General features: G+C 39.9%; 1 protein-coding gene across 3 annotated transcripts in view; it reads left to right on the forward strand.

Annotated features, from left to right (window-relative positions):
- Nucleotides 1-8885: 8885 nt before the first annotated feature.
- The window catches only part of LOC126998334 (RING finger protein unkempt homolog), an 87591-nt gene continuing 69486 nt past the window's right edge, over nucleotides 8886-26990 (forward strand). For 2 of the 3 annotated variants that reach the window (XM_050859829.1, XM_050859830.1), the window contains exons 1-8: nucleotides 8886-9020; nucleotides 9123-9332; nucleotides 11419-11634; nucleotides 12838-12965; nucleotides 17945-18080; nucleotides 18980-19182; nucleotides 20804-20964; nucleotides 24163-24610. In XM_050859829.1, the coding sequence (XP_050715786.1) occupies nucleotides 8959-9020; nucleotides 9123-9332; nucleotides 11419-11634; nucleotides 12838-12965; nucleotides 17945-18080; nucleotides 18980-19182; nucleotides 20804-20964; nucleotides 24163-24610 (1564 nt within the window). In that variant the 5' untranslated portion in view covers nucleotides 8886-8958. The remainder of the gene's footprint in view (nucleotides 9021-9122; nucleotides 9333-11418; nucleotides 11635-12837; nucleotides 12966-17944; nucleotides 18081-18979; nucleotides 19183-20803; nucleotides 20965-24162; nucleotides 24611-26990) is intronic. The other variant, XM_050859831.1, reaches the window with a different exon arrangement.

The following is a 26990-nucleotide window of genomic DNA, read 5'->3' on the forward strand; positions in this document are numbered from 1 at the left end:
CTTGTAATATCTGATATATCTGTTTGTCGGCGATTGTTCATTATATATTCAAAATGGCTACTACATGACAAAGTATCTAATCAATGTGACTAAAATGCTTAACATTTACAAAAAAGTTTACTATTTTACATATTGAACTCCATGCTGTACTGAAATAAAGATATATTGGTGCGTAATGTGCTCTTTTCTTATTTTTCATGATTTTCCATCCTCGCTAATTAAACTAATTAATTACCGAGTTTCCCCAAGGTTGATTTTGCTTGAATTTTCTGGTGAGCAAGCCTTCCCAATGGAACAGTTATATGGCAAAATTGGCCTGTTATACTAAATGTCCGGGTTCAAGTCAACTATTACTCACCCATTATCAGATTTGGTAAAAAATTTGCTCCTGCTTTAGCCATCTCGAAAGCTTTTGTCAGAGTCTAGCACATACCTTTGCTTCCTAAACAACCCTCCTACGGAGAAGTAACTTGATACTTCCCTCTTGAAAGTGTTCAAGTCGTAGGCAGGAGTAAATCCAGACAAAGAAATGCTGTTCTAGAATTTACCAGCGAAAGGGATTTACATAGATTTACATAAATATTCAGACTACACAGACCCTATGGTCCAGACTAGGTAGTCTGCCCTTAAACCTAAGTGAAATTATATCAGATCAAGTACCACCAAGACTTTGCATTTCTTAAAGGCCGATTCACACTACACCAGCACGTTTACGGGACGTGACCGTACCTGAACGGGACCATAACAGACCGGCAACAGCACGTGTATTCACACTACACCAGCGGGTAAACGGCCCGGACCTGCACGGGACCGTCACAGCACAACAATGTGTTTCCCATTGAAGAATATTTTGTCGGTCCGGAACGGTACGTTCCATGCCGGTCACTTTACGTATAGTGTGAATCAGCCTTTAAGCTGAAGGAAGTGCGGTCGATATTGTTTTTAAAATGGATCGATCGTGTTGCACTTGACCATTGGTGGGAGCTTAATCCATTCTTGCGTTAGAACGTTGGTGAAGAAAAATTTGGTTCAGTCTGAATCTATTTGTTTACACAAGATTTGTGCCATTATTTCTCGTTCGAAACGTGTCATCGATCAGAAATAATTTCGATTTGTCCCCGTTCGTAAAACCATTGAGTATTTTCAAATATACGGTGAGTTTTCCTCGGAGGCGACGTTTCTCAAGGGAGAACAGGTTAGGAGATGAGAGTTTTTCATCTTCAGGTTTATTGCACAAAGAAGAGATTATCTTTGTTGCCTTCTGTTGAACACCTAATTTAGCAATGTCCTTTGTATGGTGGGGAGACCAAAATTGTATCACAAATTTCAAGTAGAGTCTAACTAAACTATTGCACAGTGGTATTATTACATTATTATTCTTGGATGAGAAGTTTATCTTAATAAAGCCCAGCATTCTGTTCGCTTTATTTGCTGCGTCAACGCATTGCTGCGAGAATTTAAGGTTTGACGTGTTTTTGACACCCAGGTCCTTGACACACTGAACGCTTTTGAGATGCTGGACAACTCTTGCACAAGGGATTTGGAGAGTACACTACAGGGATGCAGGAGCAAGAGTAGAAATTCATGTGTAGCTGGGCCGCGGAAGGAGTGGAAGCATGTATTTAGCAAGTTCAGTCGGCATGAAATTATCGATAGAAGTTAGAGAGGCAACGTTGCACCGGAGTTTCAAGCAGAATAGAATAATTCAGAGTTTATCCATTTTTCTATTACTTTCATTTCCAGTTTCTTTTCATGCCGATTTATTTCTGCAGTGGTAGATGGTCACTGTTCTACCCCTAAACCTATAAATCTGTAAACAACGGTATTCTGCAGAGCTGCGTCTCCTACTCTCTACTGCTTACTTATAATCTTTCCAAAATTAACTGTTTAACACTCCTACGCCGATGACTCTACATTACTCAATACTTTTTTTTACAAACAAGAATTATACAAAGTCTGCAATCTACAGAACGCTTAACTTCTGACTGGCTGTTACTTTTGAATGGAGAAGAAGGAACTTGCTGTCCTTCAATACCCCCAAAACTCAATTACTCCACCTAACAGCTCGACACAACCTTGCAGACTTCTATATCTTTTTTTTCTTATATGCTGCTAATAGCTCCAGTAGACTCTCTTGAGGGGTCTGGTGGTGAATGATCCCAGCCCATTTAATGACACAGGCCATGTGCACTATTGGACTTTCCCTACCTACACTAAACATTCTTGGTCTATCCTTCATCATACTAAATCAGCTTACTTAAGGTTAAACGTTCTAAATTGTCTCCATCATTTTTTTTTTTTTTCGCTTCCAGATGTTATCCATATACCAGGGCCTTGTCCGTCCTCGCACAGATTATGCATCTCTTGTATGAGGGGTTGTATACACACAGACATTTTGTAGAGCCAGCGGCTTTTCGCTCAATCAGCTCCCCTCCTCTTACTACCAGACTTTTACCTCTTCCGCCACAATAGTGCCTATTTGCTATCGATATTTTCACGCAAACTGGTTTTTTTTCTGAATGTGCAAACTGTGTGCTTCCACCACTCCCGCGGTCCCGCTGCATGTTATAATTCGGTATAGATTTTTTTTCCACACTTCTATATAGCTAACTTCTCCATATTATTCATGACGTTGTCATTTGTACCTTTTAGAGCGAACAATTAATGTCTGATAATGCTCAGTTTTCTCTTGGTTGTTTTCATGACAATCTTCTATTTCGTCATTTGCCTCCGTGGCCTAGTGGTTATCATGCCTAGCTACGAATCTACGGGACCGGGTTCGAATTCCGGCCTGGGAAGTCGGCGTGCACTCAACCAGCTGCCTTTCGGGCCGGTGTCGTGTTTCTCCGCGTCCTCCTATTTCTGGCCGTCCGTTTTGTTTACAAACCAATATGCGGATTGCTATGAACACGTACGGATCCGTGTACGCAGCTGGTCGGGTGTACATGGCTGTCCCCCCAGTGTTTTCAAGCACGGGATGGCATATTGTTTTATTCTTTCATAGGAAAACATCAATGAATCCAGTACAGCGCTCTGTTTTGTTTTAAGTGAAGGACCAATTAATAACCATCATGCAGTGATTCATCAGCAAATTTACGGGAAATAGCATCTTGCTATTTTCAAAAAACTAAATTGTCCAACCCGACCAGCTGCGTACACGGATTCGTGTTCATAGCAATCCGCCTTTTGGTTTGTAAACAAAACGGACGGCCAGAAATAGGACACGGAGAAACACGACACCGGTCGATAAACGGATATCTGGGGAAATCTAGAGGGTAAACTGTGATAAACCGAACGTCACACTAGCCCTGTGTCCCTAGTAAGAAAGAAAACCATTGCTGCAGAAGAGAGTATAGATTGAACATTGCAGAGGGAAAAGAGTAGAGAAAGAAAGAGGTGATGGAACAGTGATACTGACAAGGCAAGGAAAGAAAGGAAACAATTGAATAGGAAATGTAGGAGAATGAGAGAGAACAGAGAAAATGGTGAGGAAGAAAAGATTATGAAAGTAAGCAAAAGGAGGTGAAACAACTGGTAAATAAGGCGAGAGTGAGAGAAGACAAAGAAACAGTTAGGGATCTTTAAGGAAAAGGTGAGAAAGGAGGTAAGGAATGAGTTCTTGAGAGAAATGAGCAGGAAAACAAATGTTGGAGAACCAATGGTGAATGGCAGTGGCGGATCCAGGGGGTGGCGGCGTCCGACCCCCCCCCCTCAGGACCTAAATTGCGCCCTTTCAAAGATTCACTGAGATCTGGGGGGTATCATTCCTGTGAACACTACTACAAGCCTACTAATTATAATGATACTAATAATAACAATACTAGTACTACTGCTATTGCTATTACTACTACTACTACGTACTACTACTACTACTACTAATAATAATAATAATAATAATAATAATAATAATAATAATAATAATAATAATAATAATAATAATAATAATAATAATAATAATAATAATAATAATAATAATAATAATTTTAATAATAATAACAATAATAATAATAATAATAATAATAATAATAATAATAATAATAGTAATAATAATAATAATAATCATAATAATCATAATAATAATAATAATAATAATAATAATAATAATAATAATAATAATAATAATAATAATAATAAAAGAAATAATAAACGTACAAAACAAATAAAAGAAATTGCGAACGTTATCGTATTTGTATTTGTAATAAAATAAAAAAATGCGCGCCAAGTGGCGCCAGATGGATTTGGCTACTTTATTGTATTGTGTGCGTGTGTGTGTGTATATATATATATATGTATATATATATATATATATATATATATATATATATATATATATATATATATATATATATATATATATATATATATATATATATATATATATATATATATATATATATATATATATATATATATATATATATATATATATATATATATATATATATATATATATATATGGTATAGTATGGCCCATAATCTTGTATATCAATCAGCCCCTCCCTTCACCGGGTGCTGGATCCGCCACTGGTGAATGGAGCAGTAGTAAAAGAGGAGAAAATGGTAACAGCTGTGAAACAGCCGTCTGGGGGGTTGCGCGGCATGCACCGCCTTCCTCCAACGAAATACATAAAAAAAATAAAAAATAGATTTCTGGGGGGTTATTGGAGATATGAATGAACCGGAAAGAAACTTTGGTAATATCACCATAGGCAGGAAAATAGAGGAAGGGGTGGATTAAGAGGTCAGCTTGGATATGGTTCAAACTAACTAACGGGGAGCACACGCCCTGGACGCGTCGCTTCACTCAATCACCACGTTCACTCACGACGGTCCCCCGGGCATGCTCCGGCGCAGCGACCCTATCCATCCCAAGTCCTTCCCAGTAGGATCGATATCGACTTGCCCCAGCTATAAGTTGCGTTGGCGTCCCCTTGGTCTTCTCCTCTCAGGGTTGTCTCGTACAGAAACAACCCTATGAGCAGGATCGACGTCCGGGAGACGTGCCACGTGCCCATATAGTTGGAGTCAGCGTTCATGAAATAAACTGGTTTCACCACGTAGTCGCTTTTTCGACACGAAATCATTTCAGCGATACCCCATGATCCTGCGAAGGCATTTGGTACCAAAGGCATCGACACGCCTCACCAAGTTACTATTCAGTGTTCATGTCTCACAGCCATACAGTAAGACAGATTCAAATCTTTGTCCGCCTACTTAGATATAGACATCGCCATAGCATATACCAGTTTATGTTGCTGTTGTTGTTTTTAATGATTTGTCTTAGTTTTTCTATGTCTTATTCTTTCGTTCGTTCCCTTTTATTATTTATCTCCCCATTCATCAATTTCTTTATTGCAATGTTTCTTTCTCTTGTTCAGTTTGTCTCCGTTTTGTTTTCTATCCTTCCGTAACTTTCTCCGCCTTGACGTTATCTTACCAGTTTTTATTCATTTATCTCACTTTTCTTTGTCTTATTCTTGCTCTCCTTATCTTTAATTATTTCTCTCACTGTTTTTTCTTTCTTCCTTTCTTCCTCTTATATTAGTATCATCATAATTATTATTATTATTATCATTATTATTATTATTATTATTATTATTATTATTATTATTATTATTGTTGTTGTTGTTGTTGTTGTTGTTGTTGTTGTTGCTGTTGTTGTTGTTATTATTATTATTAGGATTAGGATTATCATTATTACCGTGAAGGGTATTTAATGTGTGTGTGTGTGTGTGTGTGTGTGTGTGTGTGTGTGTGTGTGTGTGTGTGTGTGTGTGTGTGTGAGAGAGAGAGAGAGAGAGAGAGAGAGAGAGATTTACATAGATTTACATAGAAAATCAGACCACACAGACCCCATGGTCCAGACTTGGTGGTCTGTCCTTAAACCTAAGTGATTTTACATTAATCAGAAGACTCCAAAACGTTGCATTTCTACTCTAGTTGATATTAAGTTGAAGGAAGTGACGGTCGAGCTTATTTTTGAAGGAGTTAATCATGTTGCACTGGACCACTGTAGATGGGAGCTTATTCCTTTCTCGCGCTACAACGTTGTTGAAGAAAATTTGGTGCAGTCTGATTTTACTTGTCTACATCTGGGTTTTACGCCATTGTTCCTCGTTCGCAAAGTGTCATCGATCATAAACAATGTTGATCTGTCTACATTCGTGAAACCATTAAGTATTTTAAAACATTCGATCAGTTTTCCTCGGAGGCGACGTTTCTCAAGAGAGAACATGTTAAGGGTAGAAAGCCTTTCTTCGTAGGATTTGTTGCGCAAGGAATGGATAATTTTCGTTGCCCGACGCTGAACAACTTCTAATTTAGCAATATACTTTGCATGGTGGGGAGACCAAAACTGTACCGCATATTCCAAGTTGGGTCTGACTAAACTGTTGTAGAGCGGGAGTATTACATCTTTATTCTTAAATAAAAAGTTTCTTTTAATGAAGCCCAACATTCTGTTCGCTTTATTTGCTGCATCGATGCATTGCTGTGAGAATTTGAGGTTTGACGCGATTTTGACCCCCAAGTCCTTGACGCATTGAACGCTTTTGAGTTTAACGCCGCGCATTTCGTAATCAAACTTTTTATTCCTCGTTCCAACTTGAAGGACCTGGCACTTGTCTACGTTAAAGGGCATCTCCCATCTATCCGACCAAGCTGAAATTTTGTGCAAATCCTCTTGGAGGCTTTGCCTGTCTTCGTCAGTGAGAACCGAGTTACCACTCTTTGTGTCGTCTGCAAATTTACTAATGCGGTTATTGAGTCCAACATCCACGTCGTTGATGTAAATAATGAAGAGCACTGGGCCAAGAACCGAGCCCTGAGGGACGCCACTAGTGACAGGCGCCCACTCTGAGTTAAATCCGTCAATCACTACTCTTTGTTGTCTGTTGCTCAACCAATTCGCGATCCATTGGTTTACCTGACCGTCAATACCTATTTGTTTTAATTTGTAAAGTAATTTATGATGCGGGACTTTATCAAACGCTTTCTGAAATCAAGATAGACTACGTCCAGTGATTTGGTTACGTCATAAACAGTGAAGAGGTCGTTATAAAAGGTTAATAGATTTGATAGGCAGGATCTTTTGTTTCGGAAGCCATGTTGTGAGTCCCCAATTAATGAGTGGCTTTCAAGGTAACTCACAATTTTGTCTCTAATTATGCCCTCAAGTACCTTACCTACAACCGAAGTTAGACTAATGGGCCTGTAATTACCTGGTACTTTTTTGTCTCCTTTCTTAAAAATCGGTGTCACGTTAGCCTTTTTCCAATCTGAAGGGACAATGCCTTGTCGCAAGGACATATTGAATACGGTTGTGAGGGAGGAGAGTATTTCGCTCTTTGTTTCTTTCAGCAGAGTTGGATATACTTTATCAGGTCCAGGACTTTTATTTGTTTTAAGTGATTTGAGGGCTTTAAGGACTTCATCGGGTTTTATTTCAAAGTTAGACAATGCATGCTCGGGATTTACATTAGTACTGGTGTTGGTGGTGGTGGTGGGAGGACTGTTATTATTAAACACCGAGGAAAAGTAATTATTTAATAGGTTTGCAACGTGTTGGCTGTCAGTCACTAGTGCACCGTCGCTGTTTATTAAAGGTCCAATTCCACTTCTGATCGCCTTTCTGTTGTTTATGTAACTGAAGAAGGATTTCGGATTATTTTTACAGTTGGCTGCAATATTTTCTTCATATCTACGCTTTGCCTGATGCACTAATCCTTTTTCTTGGCGCCCTTGAAATGAATTATCTTCCCTCCGAAAAGTTAAGATCCCCGCGAAGTCACTTGCAGGTAGCGGAATGTCTTCGCAGGAACAAGAATGCTTCTCGGGAATAGAGGCGGGGAAGAGAAAGGCCCCGTTGGAGAAAAGGGGGCGTTCTTTTATAAGTGAAACGTACTCGTCAGCCACCACGTACGGCACCGCCCTTCCTTGCTTTACACACACACACACACACACACACACACACACTCAAAGAGCGCTACCCCAAAATAGAATCCGTAACTCCCTATACATCGCCTGAGGACTGAGGGGATGCGCGCGGAAGTAGGAAGCGACCCTTGGAAGGACGCAGCAATGTACCCTTTGAACTCTTGGGAGGGTAGGGGAGCGGAGGGGGAGGTGAGAGGGGGGGAAGATTGCTCCCTCGTGCACGAGGGAGCACGGGCCTCAAGCCCTCTATATGTTATAAATATAGCTACCACAAATCGGATTTGCTAGGGGACTGGATTCAGATTATGCTATTTATGAATTACCATCGTAGGCCACACCCCACGGTATGTTCATTCAAATAGTTCCTGAGAGGCGGTATTAATGACAATTAAACTGGTATACGGCATCAAGCAATAAGATAGTATATGATGGGCTTATGAAACTGATTATACATCATTACCGAAGTATATTTCCTTGACATGCAGGGAAGATATTTGTATTGATAACTAATTACCTTGGTATCCAGAGAAAAATATACGTGTGTGTGTGTGTGTGTGTGTGTGTAGCTATTATATATGCAGACCCAAAATCCTATAGAGATGGGCCTGTAAGCCTACTATAAGAAAAATAGGCTAGCTGGATGATTCCCTTCCCGCCATTTCAATTGATGGATCAATAATTATTTTGTGCCCTTACAGAAACCAAAACATACAGCCACGATTGATAAAAAAAATACTCAGTGGAATTAATGATTATGAATGCACTGTCAACAATACTTTACTAATTTACTAATTGTGTGGTTGCATCTGCACTAACTGTACGTTGTACTCTAGTCCCAGAGGAAAATTCTGTATGAAAACATATTATTCAGTATAGTATTCAAGATCAAGAACACTTACATGATATGACTGGCTCTAGATAAATTTCATAAAACTGAAAGAACGTAGATGTTCCATTGACCCAGTGGGGCGTGACGTCACGGGTTGCGCGGCAGGCGTGCGCGGCGCCACGAAAACAAACAAAATGAAGTCTCAGGACAGCAAGGCGTTATGGGCCCCACAGACAGAAAAACCCATACATTACACGTACGTGGTGGTGATAGCGACTGTGCTGAACATGACTGAGTGACAAACACGCCAGAAAGTATTAATTTGCAGGGCTTAATTAATTTGGCTTGTTTCCCGCAGATATTTGAAAGAATTTCGAGTGGAGCAGTGCAGCCTCTTCCTCCAACACAAGTGCACCCAGCATCGCCCATTCACGTGTTTTCATTGGCATTTTTTAAATCAACGGCGGAGACGACCCATAAGGAGGAGGGACGGCACGCTAAACTACTCTCCAGATGCATATTGTAACAAATTCGACGAGAATACGGGAATCTGTCCAGACGGAGACGAGTGAGTAGTAGTGGCGTCGCTCCAACCATCCACATACTTTACGTGTTTTTCCCTCAATAGTAACTAAGCCCAGCACTTTGCTGCGCCTGAACTATGGGGCAGAGCCGTAGGTGTTGTGACCGTGTGGCAGGCAGGGTGTGCAGGGCGTGGACTGGCCGGTAGGGGCGATATAAGAGACAAAGGGCTCGGAGGGGGAGTGGTTGTGTTTGTAAACAAAGCCGAGGCAGGTGCCGCGTCCCTCCCCCGCCCTCGGCGCGGCCAGCCCGCCAGGCCGCGCCGCCCCTGCCCTGGCTACCCCTGCTTCTTCCCGCCCTTCTCCATCCTAAACATGTCTGTTTGTCCGCACACTACTACAATCGGTGGTTGATGGTGTATGTAGTTACATGCTTTTGTTTACTCTTTTCCTTTCCGAATGGTCACATCTCGCCTACCCATTGAATTTTACATTAAAAATCGTGCAAGAGCTGAGGTGTACCAACATATGTAAAAGTCTTTTGGGTCCTCAATTAAAATTATCCGACTGCCCATTGATGAGTATACTTGACTCCTATGTTTGCAGAGAATAATGGATATTCATTTTAGGTCCCCCAGAGAAAGCCCAATAGTTAAAAGAACTTCATCAGCTACACATAGTTAATATTTTTCTTCTGTGCTTTGAAAATGCTTAATATGATACCACCACTGAAGTTCAAGAAAACAAACAACAAACACAGTAAAACTGATTTTGTATTTTCCTGCAGGATATGTTTTTATTTTTTTTATCCAGATTGCCCTAATTTATCCCAGTTGGCAATAGTGTATATATATATATATATATATATATATATATATATATATCTATATATATATATATATATATATATATATATATATATATATATATGTATATATATATATATATATATATATATATATATATATATATATATATATATATATATACACACACACAAATTGTTAACCATTTGGAAGTTATTTTAACCAGTTACTGACACCCATGCACCACCTTTTTCCATCCCAAGCCTACCAGTGGCTGGCCTGCCTGCAGTGATTTAAGCCACCAAGTTTGTTTTCACCTATGGAATGAATGTTATACTCTTTCAGCATAAAAGGAGATTAATATAAGGATCTAAAATTTAATCAGCTTCCATATGTGTGTACTGCATCATTGTTATCTTCATACTACACATTATGGTATTATTCTGTATTGTCACCACTTTCACACCCACGAACGCCTTGTTCCTCTATGAAGGGTTCAATGTCCATACAACACATTGCCATATTGCTTTGCCGTCGGAAATCACTCGTTCTTGTGATGTAAAAAAAAAATTGTCGTAAATATTTCCGTGACGGACATTGGGAGGTGAGCAGTGTTGCCAACGATCCGGTTAGCGATGGTACGCTTAGTTAGCGATTAGCCCACACATGTGAGACCAAGTCCACCAAGTGTGGTTATTATTTTTTTTAGAACACGCAGCTTTACCTAATACTATACCCGACCCAAACCTTCACAAAGCCCTTTGGATAAAGGTGCGTGTTCTAAAAAGATAATAAATAACCATGCATGGTGGACCTGGGTCTCACATGCGTGGGCTAATCGCTAACCAAGCGTTGGATCATTGGCAACACTGCTCACCTCCTAATGGCCGCTGCCACCACCAAAACTTGTAGGTATGTGCCTTTTCACCACCATCGCTAACCACCCTATAACAGGTATGTGGCGGTATTTGTCTGCCACTTTCTACTGGGTATTATATGTATACAAATGGTTTTGTAAATGTTTGGAAGAAAGTAGACCAAAATTAAGGCACCGGAGTTACTATACTGATTGAACCTTTACTTTTTTTTTTTTTTTTTTGTGGCAATGATTTGCGACAGAAACAGTTAGCAGATTATTTCAAAACACACCGAAATCGACCAGGAAAAAATAGTTTTGTCAGATATTGTCCCACGGGTGACAATCTAGAAATTTACCCACATTTTGAAAACAGTCCATTGTTATATGATCATTATCAGCTCTAACTTTTGTACTTCTGGTAGGGTTATATATGATAACTATCACTACTAACTTTGTCTCTGGTGGCAGGTGCCCATACCTTCACCGAACAGCTGGTGACACTGAACGGCGGTATCACCTAAGATATTACAAGACAGGGATGTGTGTACACGACACAGACTCTCGGGGCATGTGTGTCAAGAATGGCCCTCATTGTGCCTTTGCCCACGGGGTAGAGGACGTAAGGTGGGTCTCCGCTTGGCACATGGGTGGTGCTGAAACGACTGCCTACACCATCCCTCCCAGGTCTCCTGTGCCAGTTTGTGTCTTCAGTAAAACCTCAGTCCTAGAAGCCACTTCTCAAACAGGCTTTTTGTGCATCACATGCATGTATTGGTTAATTAGTATCCTGATTTTGTCAGTATTCATGTAGTTTGTCATTCATCTAAACCGTAAAATGAGCTCCCAATAAGGAATGTTCGAAGGAAGACAGACACATTCAATCGTCCCTCCTCCCAATTCAGTGTCAAGTGCAGTGAGGTGTGACTGTAGTGTAGGAGAGTCAGAGGCACCAAGTTCTCAAAACTCATTTTACAAATCCAAAAAATTTTAAACATCCATATGACAATTATGCAAAAGCAGATAATATCGTACTAATTAACCGTACCAAGCATATTATAGGAGTGTCACAGTCTACCAATAGTATTTGTAGTAATAACACTTCAATTGCCATTATAAATTGACTGTCCTCTAAATTTGGTCTGTCAATATTATCTCATGTGTTTACTATGTGATTTATTTGATCTTGTCATTTAAGCTGTTTCATCACAAAAGGCCTGTTGGGAGGGGGTTTTACTGTTTATCAGTCATGAAATATGCCATTTGTGAAATATTGAAATGCATGATATACAGAACTTCTACCTGATCTTTGTAATGTAAAGAAATTCCAAACATCTGACTGGCTAACTTTCCTTAGAATTAAGTGCAAAGCAACAGCATAGTGTGAGCAAATTATAACAAAGGCAGTGACTAGGAAAATAAGAAAGTTATCTGTTCGTTGGTTATTACTAGTTGTGACCTTATAAGTTCATTATATTGGCTAAATACAGAGGATATTACTATTGCCTTGTTGTCTGCATATGACTATATGGTAGATGGGTAGAAACATTTCTCTTACAGTAGAAAACAAGACATCTCAATCTGATAATCATGCTTTATATAACCCTTGCCCCCTCCAAAAATTGTTACCCGTACAATAAACCTCTTTGAAGGACTCCAGGCATCGTTTTTATAAGCAAATTTTCTCTGTGGTAGACTACTACACTCACTAGTAATCAAACTATTCAACTTGTCCAAGTAACTACCCAGAAAAGATCTTACAGCCAATTGATGTTTGGTATTGCTTCTGTGATTACAAAGTGCAGCAATTGAATCTTTTGGAAGAAACATATCAGCTACTTTAAATTATCTGGCCTACATATTTTTTCCTTTTTCTACCCCTAATGGCAGACCACCTGTGTATGACATACGGGAGCTGCAGGCGTTGGAGCTAATGGACCATGAGGGACTTAATGGCAGTGGCCCAAACAACTTGGACAAGGAGAGAAACATGGTTAATGATGACCCCAAGTGGCAGGGTGAGATACATTGCTATCCAGCAGCTCTGACTGAACTTCCTAAATATGTATTTGTATTTTCATTTCATTGATATCACTTTTTGGACCAGCTCCATTCATTTTCACCTTTGTTTTGACCATGTAATTTTTTTTTTTTTTTTTTCCCCCCCCTATCGGCCTGATGGTCAGCCCCAGCCCATTATGGCACAGGCATGTGTTTATAGTAGGACCATCTTGTTTGGCTCATGCTGCCACCCCTGAAGCTCATCTTTGATCATTTTTTGAGCGAGAATCTTGACTCTGGGCTGATAGGTGGTCTTCAGGGTACCATGTGGGTAGTCTTAGGCCGTTCAGCATAAGGAACAGAATTTTAGACCCTAAAAGTATACAGTACACCAGGTATTAGATATATGCGAATTCGTTTTATGTGAGAAAAATTCGTTATAATGCGAGTAGTGTACGACTGGTTGGTGAGGTATGGTGGCCAACTCGCATTAGAGGGCGGCGGGTGCAAATGCTTTCTCGCCACTTTCCTCGCTTATAATTAACCTTTTTCTCCCTCTGATCCTAAAGGTAACCCTCAGGTAGCTAATTATCAGCTTAAATCGTAGACTTTGGGTGTGTGCTTTATTGTTGCTTTAGTGCTTTATTTTTGTGAAACGGTGCCGGAATAAATAGTTAGAGGGTTCGAAAACAGGTCATGGAACATAACCCCCTATAATTAACCCTTAGAGTACGGGTGGCGATATATTTCTCTGGATGGTGTGCACGGGGAAAATTTAGACATTTAAAAGAGGTGGAAATGGTGTCTTTCGTCTTTGCAATAATTGTATATTCATATAGTATATATGGTGGTGTAATAAAACTTCTCTTCTAATAATAATAAAGAAGTTATGACAGCCAAAAATATTGAGCATTTTCTCGTGGCCGTGACGCGTCACGTAGAAGTACCCCTCCCCCCCCTCTCTCTCTCTCTCTTCTCTCTCTCTCTTCTCTCTCTCTCTTCTCTCTCTCTCTTCTCTCTCTCTCTTCTCTCTCTCTCTCTCTCTCTCTCTCTCTCTCTCTCTCTCTCTCTCTCTCTCTCTCTCTCTCTCTCTCTCTCTCTCTCTCTCTCTCTCTCTCTCTATATATATATATATATATATATATATATATACCATAGCAGTCATCAGAGTCACTGTCACTTTGATTCGCCCCCTCTCTACTTCTGCACGGAGCAGAGGAACTGCTTGATGCACCACGAGACATGCCAGATGTATTCCGAACAAAAGTGGAAAATGATCTGTGGCCATCAGTAGGCCGCGCGCTGGAGACGAATGAGTGTGTGTACGGATGCCAGATGCCTCCACCATTCTTCCGAGTCAAGAACTGGTGGTATATTTGAAACGTAGGGAGCGTAGAGTGTGATTATTATATATATGATCCCCATGTGGGTGGGGCGTGTGGTAGCGCACTTATATATACGATCGCCGTAATCTAAGGGTTAATGGGATGATAGGTTCGATATATGCGAATTCACATTATGTGAGCTTTTTGCTGAACGTAACCCTCACATATAACGAATACCTGGTGTATAGTCTCATGTTTGGATTTGGTGAATTAACACTTGGCTACCATAATCATTTGCTACCCTAATTCTCATATAGCAAGAACATTCTCTCATTTCGTGATTATTTCCCCCTAGATAACACTAAATTTTATATTAGACAACCTTATTTTTGCATTTGACACATGTGCTCCCCATAGGAAATGCTCTCTTAACTTTTCAGTGTATTTCTTCTAAAGTTTATCAGTCTACCATATATTACTTTCCCACTTTTCTGCTACTCAGTTGGCATGCTGATGATCTTGATTATAACGTGCAGGGTACCCATGCAGTTGCACAACACGTATATTTGTGTTGACTGCTGGGGGACAGGGGAACCGAGTGTGCAGGGGAGGGATGTGAATCAAGTGTAATTGTTAGTGTTGGTGTGCTGTGGTGACAAGTGAGTGTGTATTTGTTTTCTGAATGAGTCTATTGTACCGCAGTCTAAAATCTATTGAGGGAGGTTGTTCCAGTCACGTATAGTGTGTGGAAAGTGTGAGTGCTCGTATACATCAGTGTTAGTGCGATATGTTTGGTATTTTTGGTTGTGTGTGCCACAAGTACATTGACTGTTTGCATTGTGTAAGTATGTATGTGGATCAATGTCAGTGTGAGTGTTTGTGACAATGTGCCAGCTGACTAACTTTTCAAACAGTGGTAATAGAGCCCTGCTGCATGTGATGACATGTTGCATTCCACCTCTCAGTTCTGCTAATCTAACCTACTGCAGTCTACTAAGTGTGATAATGACGTCAAAGGCCTCTATAAGTTCTGGGGAAGTGATGGTGGGGGGATGACAAAAATAAACCTCAGAGTGGAAGGAAAAAGGAGACAAAATGCATGTATCATGTAGGAAATAAATTCACCAAATACACAATGCAAATTAGGCCAAAAAAATTCAGGTTTTAACCCTTTCCTTGCGTGTGGTGCGGACGCGACTATCCCCTCAGGCACAGTCAGGCAGCCCAGTGGGGGTCTCTTTTAACCTCTGTATCTCAAAAACTATTCATCACAGCTAAAAACCAAAAACACCATTGGAAAGAGGAGGTCCAGATCTATAGGAGTCGGTTACATATGCCTCTCTTGCAAACGTACATGCACGTTCAGGGAGTGTTGAATTTGAACACTTACCTCAGTGTGTGCACGATGATCAGCCATATTGAGGGAACTGCGGACATCTTTCCTTGAGATTCTGGCAAGGGAGTATTGCCAACTGCAATATTTACAACTATTTGAAGAATCAGTCAGGTAATAGGTGAAGCTATGCAAAAATGCCACTATATTTGGCAAGAACATCCACCAGTTACTCGTCTGTAGATTTGCCGCGCTGGGTTGATATGATTTTCCACCAAATTTAGTGAAGAACCAACTCAATTGGCAATCCTGTGTTGTGAGAATTAGTGTTGGAACACTCTTCATATGCGGGAGATTTGAGTGCGGCTGGAGCTTGCAGCGAACGTTTAGCACCACCAGCAAATACGCCTAAAGCTCACTTCTAGCGTTTAGCAATGAAAGGGTTAAGTCACCAAATAAGCAAAAAAGTTTGACTCTCTGAGAGCTCTGATACCAATTAATGTTTTTCCTATTGTTGTAATTACCCATATACTGTGAGCTTTCTTTTGCACCAGTTAGTTCCCAAGTACGAGACTTTAGTTTATAAACCAAAAAGCTGGTGTACTAGGTAACAATAGAAAAAGGGTTTCCTATTCAATTTTGGGAGCAGCGAGTAGCGGGCTTTTTTTTTTTTATTATTGTTTTCTTTTTTTGTGTGCCCTTGAGCTGCCTCCTTTGTTGTAAAAAAAAAAAAAAAGTAAAGCTCCAATTATTGGTCTAAGGTTAGTTTAATATGCAATTGAGCTATGAAGTTATTGTATTGAGTAATATGTGTGTGTGTGTGTGCTATATACAATAAAGTTATTGAAAGCAATAACTTGATTATTTGTTTGCAGTAATATTCTCAAATATATTTTCATTTCCCTGAAAGTTTATTCAGATTAACCTCTTCAACACACGGACGTGTATACTGCGTCCTTGTGTGCCCCGTACCATATCCGAGGATGAGTATGCTGCATTCTGGCTTGCATCAGCCAGCATATGAGTTATTTCTTCTCAGATATTGTACGATAGTTTTTAGGATGTAGGTCATATATGATACAGTGGCTTATTTGACTTTTATTGTTATTATTGTGCAAGAATGTAAGTGTGTCTTGGGTGCATTTTTACTTCACAGTAACAATCCATTCTAACAGAAAATAAGAATAATGAGAAAGAAATTATATATGTGTACGGAGTTCCTCTTCCCTCGAGCTGCCAAGTGGCTGGCTAGCGCATTGTCTCACCACCACCTCGGCTCTGGGACACGGGCTCACACGTGAGCTGCGGCCTCCCATCCCTGCCTCCCCTTCACACCCATCCCGCTGTCTCTGTTCTCTTTCTTCCTTCCTTCCTGCCTCCTCCCTGCGGTCTCCTCTCTCCATCTTTATTCATGAAGAGGAGGGTTAAAGAAAATGGGTCTTTGCCTGGATGGTGGGATGGGTGTGGGGGGTGGGGGCAAGGAGGGAGGGTTTCATTTCCCATGCGACCTTGGGTCCCATGAAGTGGTGGTGAGATAGTGTGCTGGCTGGCTGATTGGCAACTCGAGGGAAGAGGAATTCCACGCACATATGTGTATGTTGTTTCTTTCTCAATATTTTTTACCTCTCTTATCTCCCTCTTTCTCTCTCAGGCCATAGGCTGTTTTGTAGTGAAAATGCTCCATTTCCCATCCAGTGAGGGGAAATATGAAAAGTGTCAGACTATACATTTGCAGAGAGAGAGAGAGAGAGAGAGAGAGAGAGAGAGCAGCCTATTTCCTCTCTCTCTCTCTCTCACACACACACACACACACACACACACACACACACATGACCCACCTCCAGGAGAACATCCTTTCAACCTCTTACTCGGTGAAATCTGTGCATATTGCCAGTGAATCAGTGGGATATGTTCCATGATCTTATGTTTGTGTCCTTCCCTTCCCTCTCTTCCACTTTCCTCCACAAATCTATTTCTTTATCACAACTAATATAAGGAAATACAGTTCAGCAGATACACATCATCTACGCATAACACAAATTTCTCTATATATTTATGCATACATCTCATAATTATCAATTATTTATGTTTCTTTATGTGCACCACTTAATTTTGCTTATTTCTATATATGGTACATGATGATTATGTTGAATTTATGGCTTAAAACTTGTTATATTCAGTAGCAACGTTTCAAATTTCGCGCACGCGACCAGCCCGGATACGGTGCGGAGCACTTGTTTCTCCCGGCCGTAGTGAAAAGGTTAATATGCATTCAAAATTAAACACGTGCACATTAATAACCAAGGCTGAAAGAATAATTTTTATTATTTTCTTTCAGATACTGGTTATGTTTTGGCAAATTACAAGACTGAGCAATGTAAAAGACCCCCTAGATTATGCCGGCAAGGATATGCTTGTCCCCAGTACCACAACTCCCGAGATAGAAGAAGATCCCCAAAAAAGTGTAAATATAGGTAAGACCAAAATATGCCTTCATCAAGATTCAGCATCATTAAACATTTTTTATGTCATCATTAAACTCTACAAGTAAAGTTAGAATATTCAAATTGAGGAAGTTGTCAGGCAAGTTGCCACAGTATCCAAAATTATTCAGTCTTTATTAGGGGAAGTATTTTAAAAATTAGAGTTAGATGGCTTAGGAATCAGGATAGACATTGAATACCTAAACAATCTTAGATTTGCAGATGATATAGTTATACTAAGTGATTCTGATGAAAACTTACTAAAGAATGGTCAGGGAATTACAGAAAAACTCTAAAGGTAGACCTGAAGATGAATATGAAGAAAAGTAAGGTATTGTTTATTAGGCAATTGGTTGAAAAACAACTACTGATCAGGAATGAAACTTGAGATTACTAGTGGAATGCACATTTAAGATAAATTATCAGTTCAAATCCAGAAGACAGAAAATATGGATGGATGGATGGAGGATAGAAATAAAATGGAGACATTTTTTATCAATCAGTTAAGGGGGCGTATGTTGGGGGGGTGCATCACCCCGCCAACCCCATGATGCCAAACCTGGGGGTTTCTCCAGGCAAGTCTTCATGCAGGAACCCTTCCCATCCTAAGTTCCTCCTGGCAGGATCTATCAATTTGCTCAAGCCACAAACTCTGTGGGCATCCACCAAAGTATCGTGCCATTTCTGACCTGCCTGGAGATCGGTACTCTGGGAAGACATTGGTTATAGTTTTTGCATTCATTAGGGATTAATTTGTGTTTTTCATGCATTTTTTTTCTCAAGTCTTCCCATTATTGTTTATGCCTATTTCTAGCCTCAAAATTGCTTATGAAAATATTGATTAGAGGCTAGGTTAATTGGATCTGAGACATCAATAAGCTTCCTAACAGGTCTACAGCTTGTCCCAATGTGAAGCATGGGGATGAATGGGGAGAACCTGGCAACTGTGAGAATGGTGATGCCTGCCAATACTGCCACACCCGCACCGAGCAACAGTTCCACCCAGAGATCTATAAGTCTACAAAGTGCAATGACATCCAGCAGAACGGCTACTGTCCTCGGGGAGCCTTCTGTGCCTTTGCCCACCTTGATCGTGAGTTCCAACTTACAAGGCTTTATTGCTCTTGCAGTCCTTGTTTAGAGAAGAGTGAGAGGATGCATAACTTAAGCAGTTATCATAATTGTCATAACTTTTTGTCACAAAATAGTAATGTTAGTGTCCTCAGCAGTCCCATTGCATCTTCACCATTGCTTTGTTCTTGGCCTGAAGGATGTGCTTAACTGAGTGGAGTGTTCTGCCAGTCAGTAAGGGTTAAGTAGGGATGATTGTGGCAGTTTTAGGGAAATAAGCTTTCTAGTGTGTTTTTAACAGTTTATGGAAAGGTTTCCCATGATAGGATGATGGAGATAATTGATAAAAGTGTAGGTGATGAGCAAGGAAACTTTAGGAGATGGAGAGGATGTGTGGATTAATTTTTCACAGTGAAAATGATTTTTTAACCCCTTCGCTACGGCCGGGCTGAGAGCATGTCTTAGGGCATATCTGGGAATGCCATGAGCACCAAATTTGAAACGTCATCACTGAATATACATAGATTTAAGCCGTAGAACTAAACATAATCATCATGTATTATATGTATCACCATAAGGGGAATTAACTGGTGCAAAAAGGCAAATATAAATTCACTGATATTTTTGAGGTGGATACATAAACTTATAAAAAATATGCAGTACTGTGTTGATCATTTATTCACTGCATATACTCCCTTATTTTAGTAGTGATGGGTAGATAGGCTTGTGGGGAAAAGTGCAGGAGAGGGAAAAAATTTGAGTATGGAAAATACCACTTCACACAAGCATGGACCAGCAGGGTGCATCAATAGGCTACCTCCCCTGATATAGGCAACTCACATTCCAATGTAACGATAATTAAAGCTAAGTAAACCATCATATCATACACGACCCATATTCTGATAACTTTCGTACAATATCCGAGAAAAAATTACATAATTCCAGAACTCATCCAGGACGCAGCATTCGCGTACTCAGATATTATACGAAGGCAGCAAGGACGCAGTATATGCGTCCTCGTGTTCAAGAGGTTAAAAAGTACCTTGAGAAGGATAAAAAGCTATTTGCTGCTTTCATGGACCAACAAAGGTCTATGACAAGATTGATATATAGGGTTTATGTGATGTTCTGAAGATATATGATGTGGGAGGACATATACTTGAAAGGATCAGATTGTACAAGGATGTGAGTGCAGTGCAAGTGAACGGATAGCTTTGTGGGTGTAAGACGGGTTAAAAATGGAAGCCAGAGTAGGGAGGTTAGGTCTAACAGGGAACACTGGAAACACCCTCTGTGGGAACCCCCTTGGAGGAAGAACCTGTGAGGAAGCAAGACATAGTAATACAGATAGATAGATACAATTCCAGCAGTTTCTAACTTCATAGGGTTTCCTTATTGTTCATCTTGCATAAACAGCTGAATAATGAATATGATAAGGAGGTGCTCAGTAGTTGAAATTTTTATCTCACCCTAGATCATTCGTAGATTTTGCTTTTGAAGCTTTGCTGACTACAGATTCAGTAGTGTAATTATGGTATTGGATTATTCCAGTTATGATAGAAAACTAAAACCAATAGTTCAGTCTCCCCTTACACTGAAACAATATTCAACTTCACATCTTTATTTTCCTTTGGATATTTCAGAGGAGATGACATTGGTAAGGGAGACAGCTGCCAGCGAAAATTGCACTGGAACTAGTTTAGCAGACATTTTGCAGTCTGCTCTTCCAGACACCCCACCTTCAGGCTCCTGCCCCACATCATCTAATAACACCAACTCAGTCCAAGGCAACAAGATATCCAATGTAAGTCTAGTCATATACATTCTAATTGTCTATTACCCCTGCGAGTGTGTGTGTGTGTGTGTGTGTGTGCGCATAATATGCATGTGCATATGTGGAGGGAAGGGTGGGGTGGGGTGTGCGCATGCGTGTAATTTTCACGTTTGTGCAATCACCAGTCTGTATCCTCTCAGAATGAGCTTTGGAGCTCTGATGACAGATCTTTGGATATGGCTAGAACTTCACACCAACACACACAAGAGGAGAAACACAGCCCCAGATTGATACCTGATACCCATTCACTGCTGTGCGTACATCTAAGACCTCACACACCACACTCCCCCATCCTCCTTGTTCAAGAGTGAAATTAACCACTTGTCAGCTGCAGTGGCCTGTATCTAATGCACCTCAAAACAATGTGTGGGCTCCCAGTCATGTGGCTGACAGCCATTTACTTGAATGGACTGAGCTGACAGACAATTGACTGAAGGAACAATAACCAATGGTGCTTCATAACGCCGACGTCAGCATCACTGTATATTGCACTGGCGCTTCATGACACCGACGTCGGCGTCACCGTATGGAAAGGGTTAAGGAGAGCGTCCGCCGTGGATTTTTCAAAAAATCCATAAAATGGAAAAAATTACATGTCTTCGTACATGCCTTGGCTAGCTTGTGGCAAAATATTATGAAGAAATAAGCAAAAATGACAGTTATGGCTGAATCCCCCCTCCCCTGCCCGCCCTCTTCCGCTCGTCACTTACATCACTATAAAACACTTGCCTGTGCCATGACAGGCTGGGGCCGACTACCATCCAGGACCCTCAAGAAAGCCTATTGGCGCTATAGGCTGGCACGTAAAAAAATTAAATAAATGAATAAAAAAAAAGCTATATTCATACACAGGTGCATACACCGTCATGTTTCAGCGTAAAAAATAGCCTAAAAGAATATTCGTATGGCATCTTGAAGCAAACTAGCATCTGCCATGGCCTTGGAGGCAGCAGAGCTGACACATACATCAGTCACCCCAGAGGAGCCAGAGTTAAGTTTCGCACGTCGGCTCGTGACCAGGATATCCAAGAAAAGGACACCATCAGACACACGAAGTCCCTCAAAACAAAGAATCTGCAGACTTTAACTCTCCTTTTTAGAAAAACAGGATTAGTTTCAGTTTTTCTGAAATAACTTCGCTGCTATTTGACCGATTTTAATAAATAATACACCATTGGAAAGAGAAGCTGAAGCGCAAGGTTTTCATCATGAATTTTCAATTAAGGGACAATTGTCAGAAAAAAAATAATATCTTTAGATACACCAACAAAATTGAAAAAAATTCTCATAATTTAACAAAAGCAAAATTTCAAAATTTTCCATGATGAATCTTATGGATTCTGCTTAAGTTTCTTTGGTATTTTGTTCAGCAGCGTAGGTCATTAGATGAGAGAGACATTTTGAGTTGTTTTGTTTTGTTTTATTTTTTCCTGCTATTATGTATCGACTTATAGATCTGAAAGTAAGCATATATTACTTCAACATAAGCATACATTTCACATGAATATAATCAGGATCATACGCTAATAATTAAAGACATGGCGGACACTACCCTTAAATTACTGAGTGACGACATTACTGCTGCCATTTTATGTGAACCTGTTTGTTTTCTGCAAATACTAATATCATCACAACCCTATCAACACAAATTTTGTGACAAGCAACCAGTTAAAAATAGTATCATTGTACCATGTCTTGGGTTTTGTTGAAACTGTTGTCAATAGCATTGCTTTTCAATCTTGTGCTTTTCTTTAGTGTTGTAACTGAGGAGTAGTTCATTCTCAGTAGAAGACGTAATTGATTTTTTAAAGTTTCTCAATGTTGTAATCCACACAGTGACAGTTACTCAAAAAGCCTAATGTTGCTACTTGAAGGCTGCAACAGGTGATGTGTTTTTATTTGTTTTCAGAGTAACTGTCACTTTCATCTTGGATTTCAAAATTATGAAACTCACATTCAAAATTTACAATCTTCCATTGAGAGAACAAACAACCATATGATTACAGCATAATAGAATGACGCCGAGACTGAAAGCAGATGCTGTTGGCATAAACTTGTTGGAATAGTGGTTTGCATTGCTTGTTTGTCACCTAATTATTTTTGACAAGGTTACTTACACAGGTAAGTGATTTAGGAATACATAACTTTTTGATTACAAAGCCACCCCTACTAATTGTATGGTACCTTCATCATATAATTCTCAGGTGATTTTTGAAGCATTTTTTAGGGGAAAGTATGCATTGTGTGCCAAGAAATACATTAATGTAAAAATACTCTCGACACACGATAAAGAACAGGGTATGTTTTGAGCAGTTGGCATGAGCATACAGACCACATGTGAAAGTGGCGATGATTGGAAGCTTACTGACCCATGATATCCCATGTGGACCAGTAGTCATCATTGCAAGAGGCTTTAGACACTTCACACAACCTAATTTAACACACTTGTGTCATAGTTCTTTAGATTGGAGGTAAGTTTAGGCACAAGATTACATGCATTAAATTGGGGGTGCACATTATTGCAGTGCATTTTATCAAGCATTTATTGTATATAGTTAATCTGAAAATTACAATAAGTTTGTTAGTTTGTAACAGATAGTTTGAAACTTTTCTTTGGAAGCAGCACCAGACACCAGTAGAGCTGCTGATCATAAGTCAGACATGTAGTATGTGGTGGCTATTAGCATCCATAAGTGGAAAAATCATTATCACAGTTTTTCAAAAAGTCATAATCTTATGATGTCACTTTGGACATGTACCCAAGTTATGCAAATGTCATAATGAAACAGAGGTCTGGAAAGGTATCTTAAATATTTTAAGAGATTCTACACATATAATATAGTAAATGCAAATCAGCTCACTGATAATGGTAAAATTTTTCATGGCTTCCTAAAGAACTTCAGTAGCTAAATAAATATGAATGGTACAAGAAAGGAGATGGAAAATATGAAATATTGGAAAGCTAAACATCATTTTCATGTTGTCATATTCCTACCAGAGGAGCTGCATAATATTATTGACAGAAATAACTTTTATCATAAATCTTTAAATTGAAACATCATCCATATTCCTAACTATAACCTTATGCTCTCACTAACTATGCCTCCTGTATAGGTAGTCTCTCTGGGACTCCCTCATTGCTCCTAATTGTCCCCTAATGGTCCACAGTGCAACGACTCTGTATTTGGCAATGGTCCAAGTCATTTGCAAGCCCTGGCTCCCATCGGCAGCAAGCCACGCCACTTTAGTGGTAACTCTCTGCTGGGGGGCCCAGCAGACTCCCTGGGTCTGAGTGGAAGCCTTGGAGGTGGAGTCCTTGGGTCCTACCACAAAGCCCCAGGGTCAGAAAGAGAGGACCGGGATTCCCAATTCAAGAAGCAGCTAGCAGCCATTGATAGCGACCCTTCACTGGACCTTCAAGAGAAGAACAAGCGGAAGCAGAACCTCTTTATAGCCAACATGATACCTGTCAACCATCAGCATCCTCCCATCAGCATGCCCATCACCCTGCCTTCTTCCTCCTATGTCTCCTCTTTACCCTCCAGCCTTTCTTCCACTGTTTCCCCTCTTGCCCCCCCATTCTATCCCACCAGTGACACTGTGGAGTCTGTTGTTGGTAAGTGTTGGTTGCAAGGTGTACACACACACACACACACACACTACACACACACACACACACTACACACACATACACACACTAGAAAGAATACAAAAGATGGCAACGAAAATGGTTCCAGAACTGGTGGGATTGTCATATGAAGAAAGGTTAAAGGAAATGGACCTACCAACACTGGAACAAAGAAAAGAAAGGGGAGACCTAATGCAAATTTATAAATTATTGAGTAAAATGGAAGGAGTAGACAATGAGGAATTACTACTAAGAGAAGGAAGAAACTCCAACAACACACAAGGACACAGTAAAAAATTGAGGAAAGGAAGATGCTTGAGAGACATAAAGAAATATAGCTTCCCACAAAGAAACATAGAGGTTTGGAACAGACTAAGTGAGGATGTAGTATCGGCAAAGAGTGTGCATAACTTTAAGGAAAAGCTGGACAAATATAGATATGGAGACGGGACCACACGAGCGTAAGCCCAGGCCCTGTAAAACTACAACTAGTTAAATACACATGCACACACGCACAAAAGAGAGAGACCGATTAGGATGGACGTACGGTCACTTGCTCCCCTGTTGTTTGTGTTTGCACGGGCCAGGGCAATGTTAATTGTGTTGGGCCCATCTCCTATTTTGACCTGTTTGTAGGATGAGTGGGAGGGAGGAGGATTTGGAGTGGAAAACACCAAAAAGAAGAGGAAATGGAGCACGAAAAAAGGAACGAAGGACGGATATAGGTAGCAATGAAGACGAGAGTAGAGAGGAAAGGTACGGTCATAGTTTTTCTGGATTTGCGAGTAAGGAATCTGCTATATACAAAAGAATTCTGCTTATGGAAAGGAAACTAGACAAATGGATCAGAATAGTAAAGAGCAGAGACGAGGGGGACTTGCAAAATAGGGAACTACAAAGGGATCTCCGATCACAAGTACGCAATTGAGAAGACGGAAAAAAAAATGATTCAAGAAAATGAAGAGTTGAAAGAGAAGTTGGCAAAATATGAGAAAACGATGAAGGAAGGCCTAGGAGTGGCAAGAAAGGAAAGGAAAATCTGAAAAATAGTGAGCAAAGAGGAACAGAGGGTCAGAGGGAAGTGTTGGGTGAAATGAAGACCTGGAAAGTGGAAAATGAAAAAGCTTGTAAACCTCAAAGAAGTAATTGAAAAGCAACTGAAAGAAGAGAAGGAAAATGTAGAGAAAGAAGTGGTCAAGGCTTTAAAAAAAAAAGTTAGTAAGAGATGTGGCAGATAAGAAAATGAGAGTAATAATATTTGGCATGAAGGAGAAGAATATAACGTACAAACCAAAAAGGGAAAAGGAAGAACTAAAATCAGTAAAGGACTTACTTAAGAACTTGAATGATGAAGAACTTCAAAACCTGGAGGAGGAGGTAGACGAGATCGTTAGGCTGGGACCCTACATAGAAGGTAAAACGATACCAGTTAAATTAAATCTAAAATCACAGCAATTAACAGAAAATATTGTACAGAACACCTAAACTAAGGGAAATAGATGGATGCAAGGAAATATATATAAAGAAAAATAGAAATGAAGAAGAAAGGAAAAAATGGAGTGAATTCCAAGCAGAGGTGAAAGAGACGAATAGCGTAACAACAAGAGGAGGATTTTTTTTTTTTTTTTTTTTTTTTTTTTTTTTTTTTCAGAATTATGGGAGACGAGTAAAGAAATGTAAGGAAAGAGCCGAAAGAGAAAAGAAGCTAGACAAGATTGAATCAAATAAGGGTTTAAGTGTGATGTATACCAATGTAGATGGGATAATATCTAGAAAACTGGAACTACTAGACTACTTAAAGGAAAAAAGAGCCCAAGATTGTATGTTTAAGGGAAACAAAGCTGAAAGAGTTCACTCAAATAGTGTTTGATAATAACTACAATGTATGGAGGAAGGATGGGAAGGGTAAAAGTGGTAGAGGAGTGATGATGATGATGAGGAAGGAGTTATTAATGAAATCAGTTGTATATGGAGAAGGAAAGGCAGAAATAGTGAGTGTTAATCTGGAGAACAAAAACAGAGAAATGATGATGATAATAGCAACCTATGTACCACCAAGAACAAACTCATGGAACAGAGAAGAATATGAGACCATGATTGAAGATACCATTCAAAGTTTGAGTAGGTTACTCAAAGCAAACAAAAGTCTTGTTGGAGACTTCAACTGTAAGGAGGTAAATTGGGAAACATTTGAAAGTGGAGGTAGTGAGATGGCATGGGGGGAAAGATTTATAAAATTGACTATGGAAAGCTTGATGATGCAGTGGGTGACACAGAACACAAGATATAGAAGTGACGACGAACCAGCGAGACTGGACCTGGTGCTAACAAAGGGAATGCACTTGTTAAATGAATTAAGATATGTGTG

Source organism: Eriocheir sinensis, chromosome 14 (genome assembly GCF_024679095.1).
Source record: "Eriocheir sinensis breed Jianghai 21 chromosome 14, ASM2467909v1, whole genome shotgun sequence".
Lineage (NCBI taxonomy): Eukaryota > Metazoa > Arthropoda > Malacostraca > Decapoda > Varunidae > Eriocheir > Eriocheir sinensis.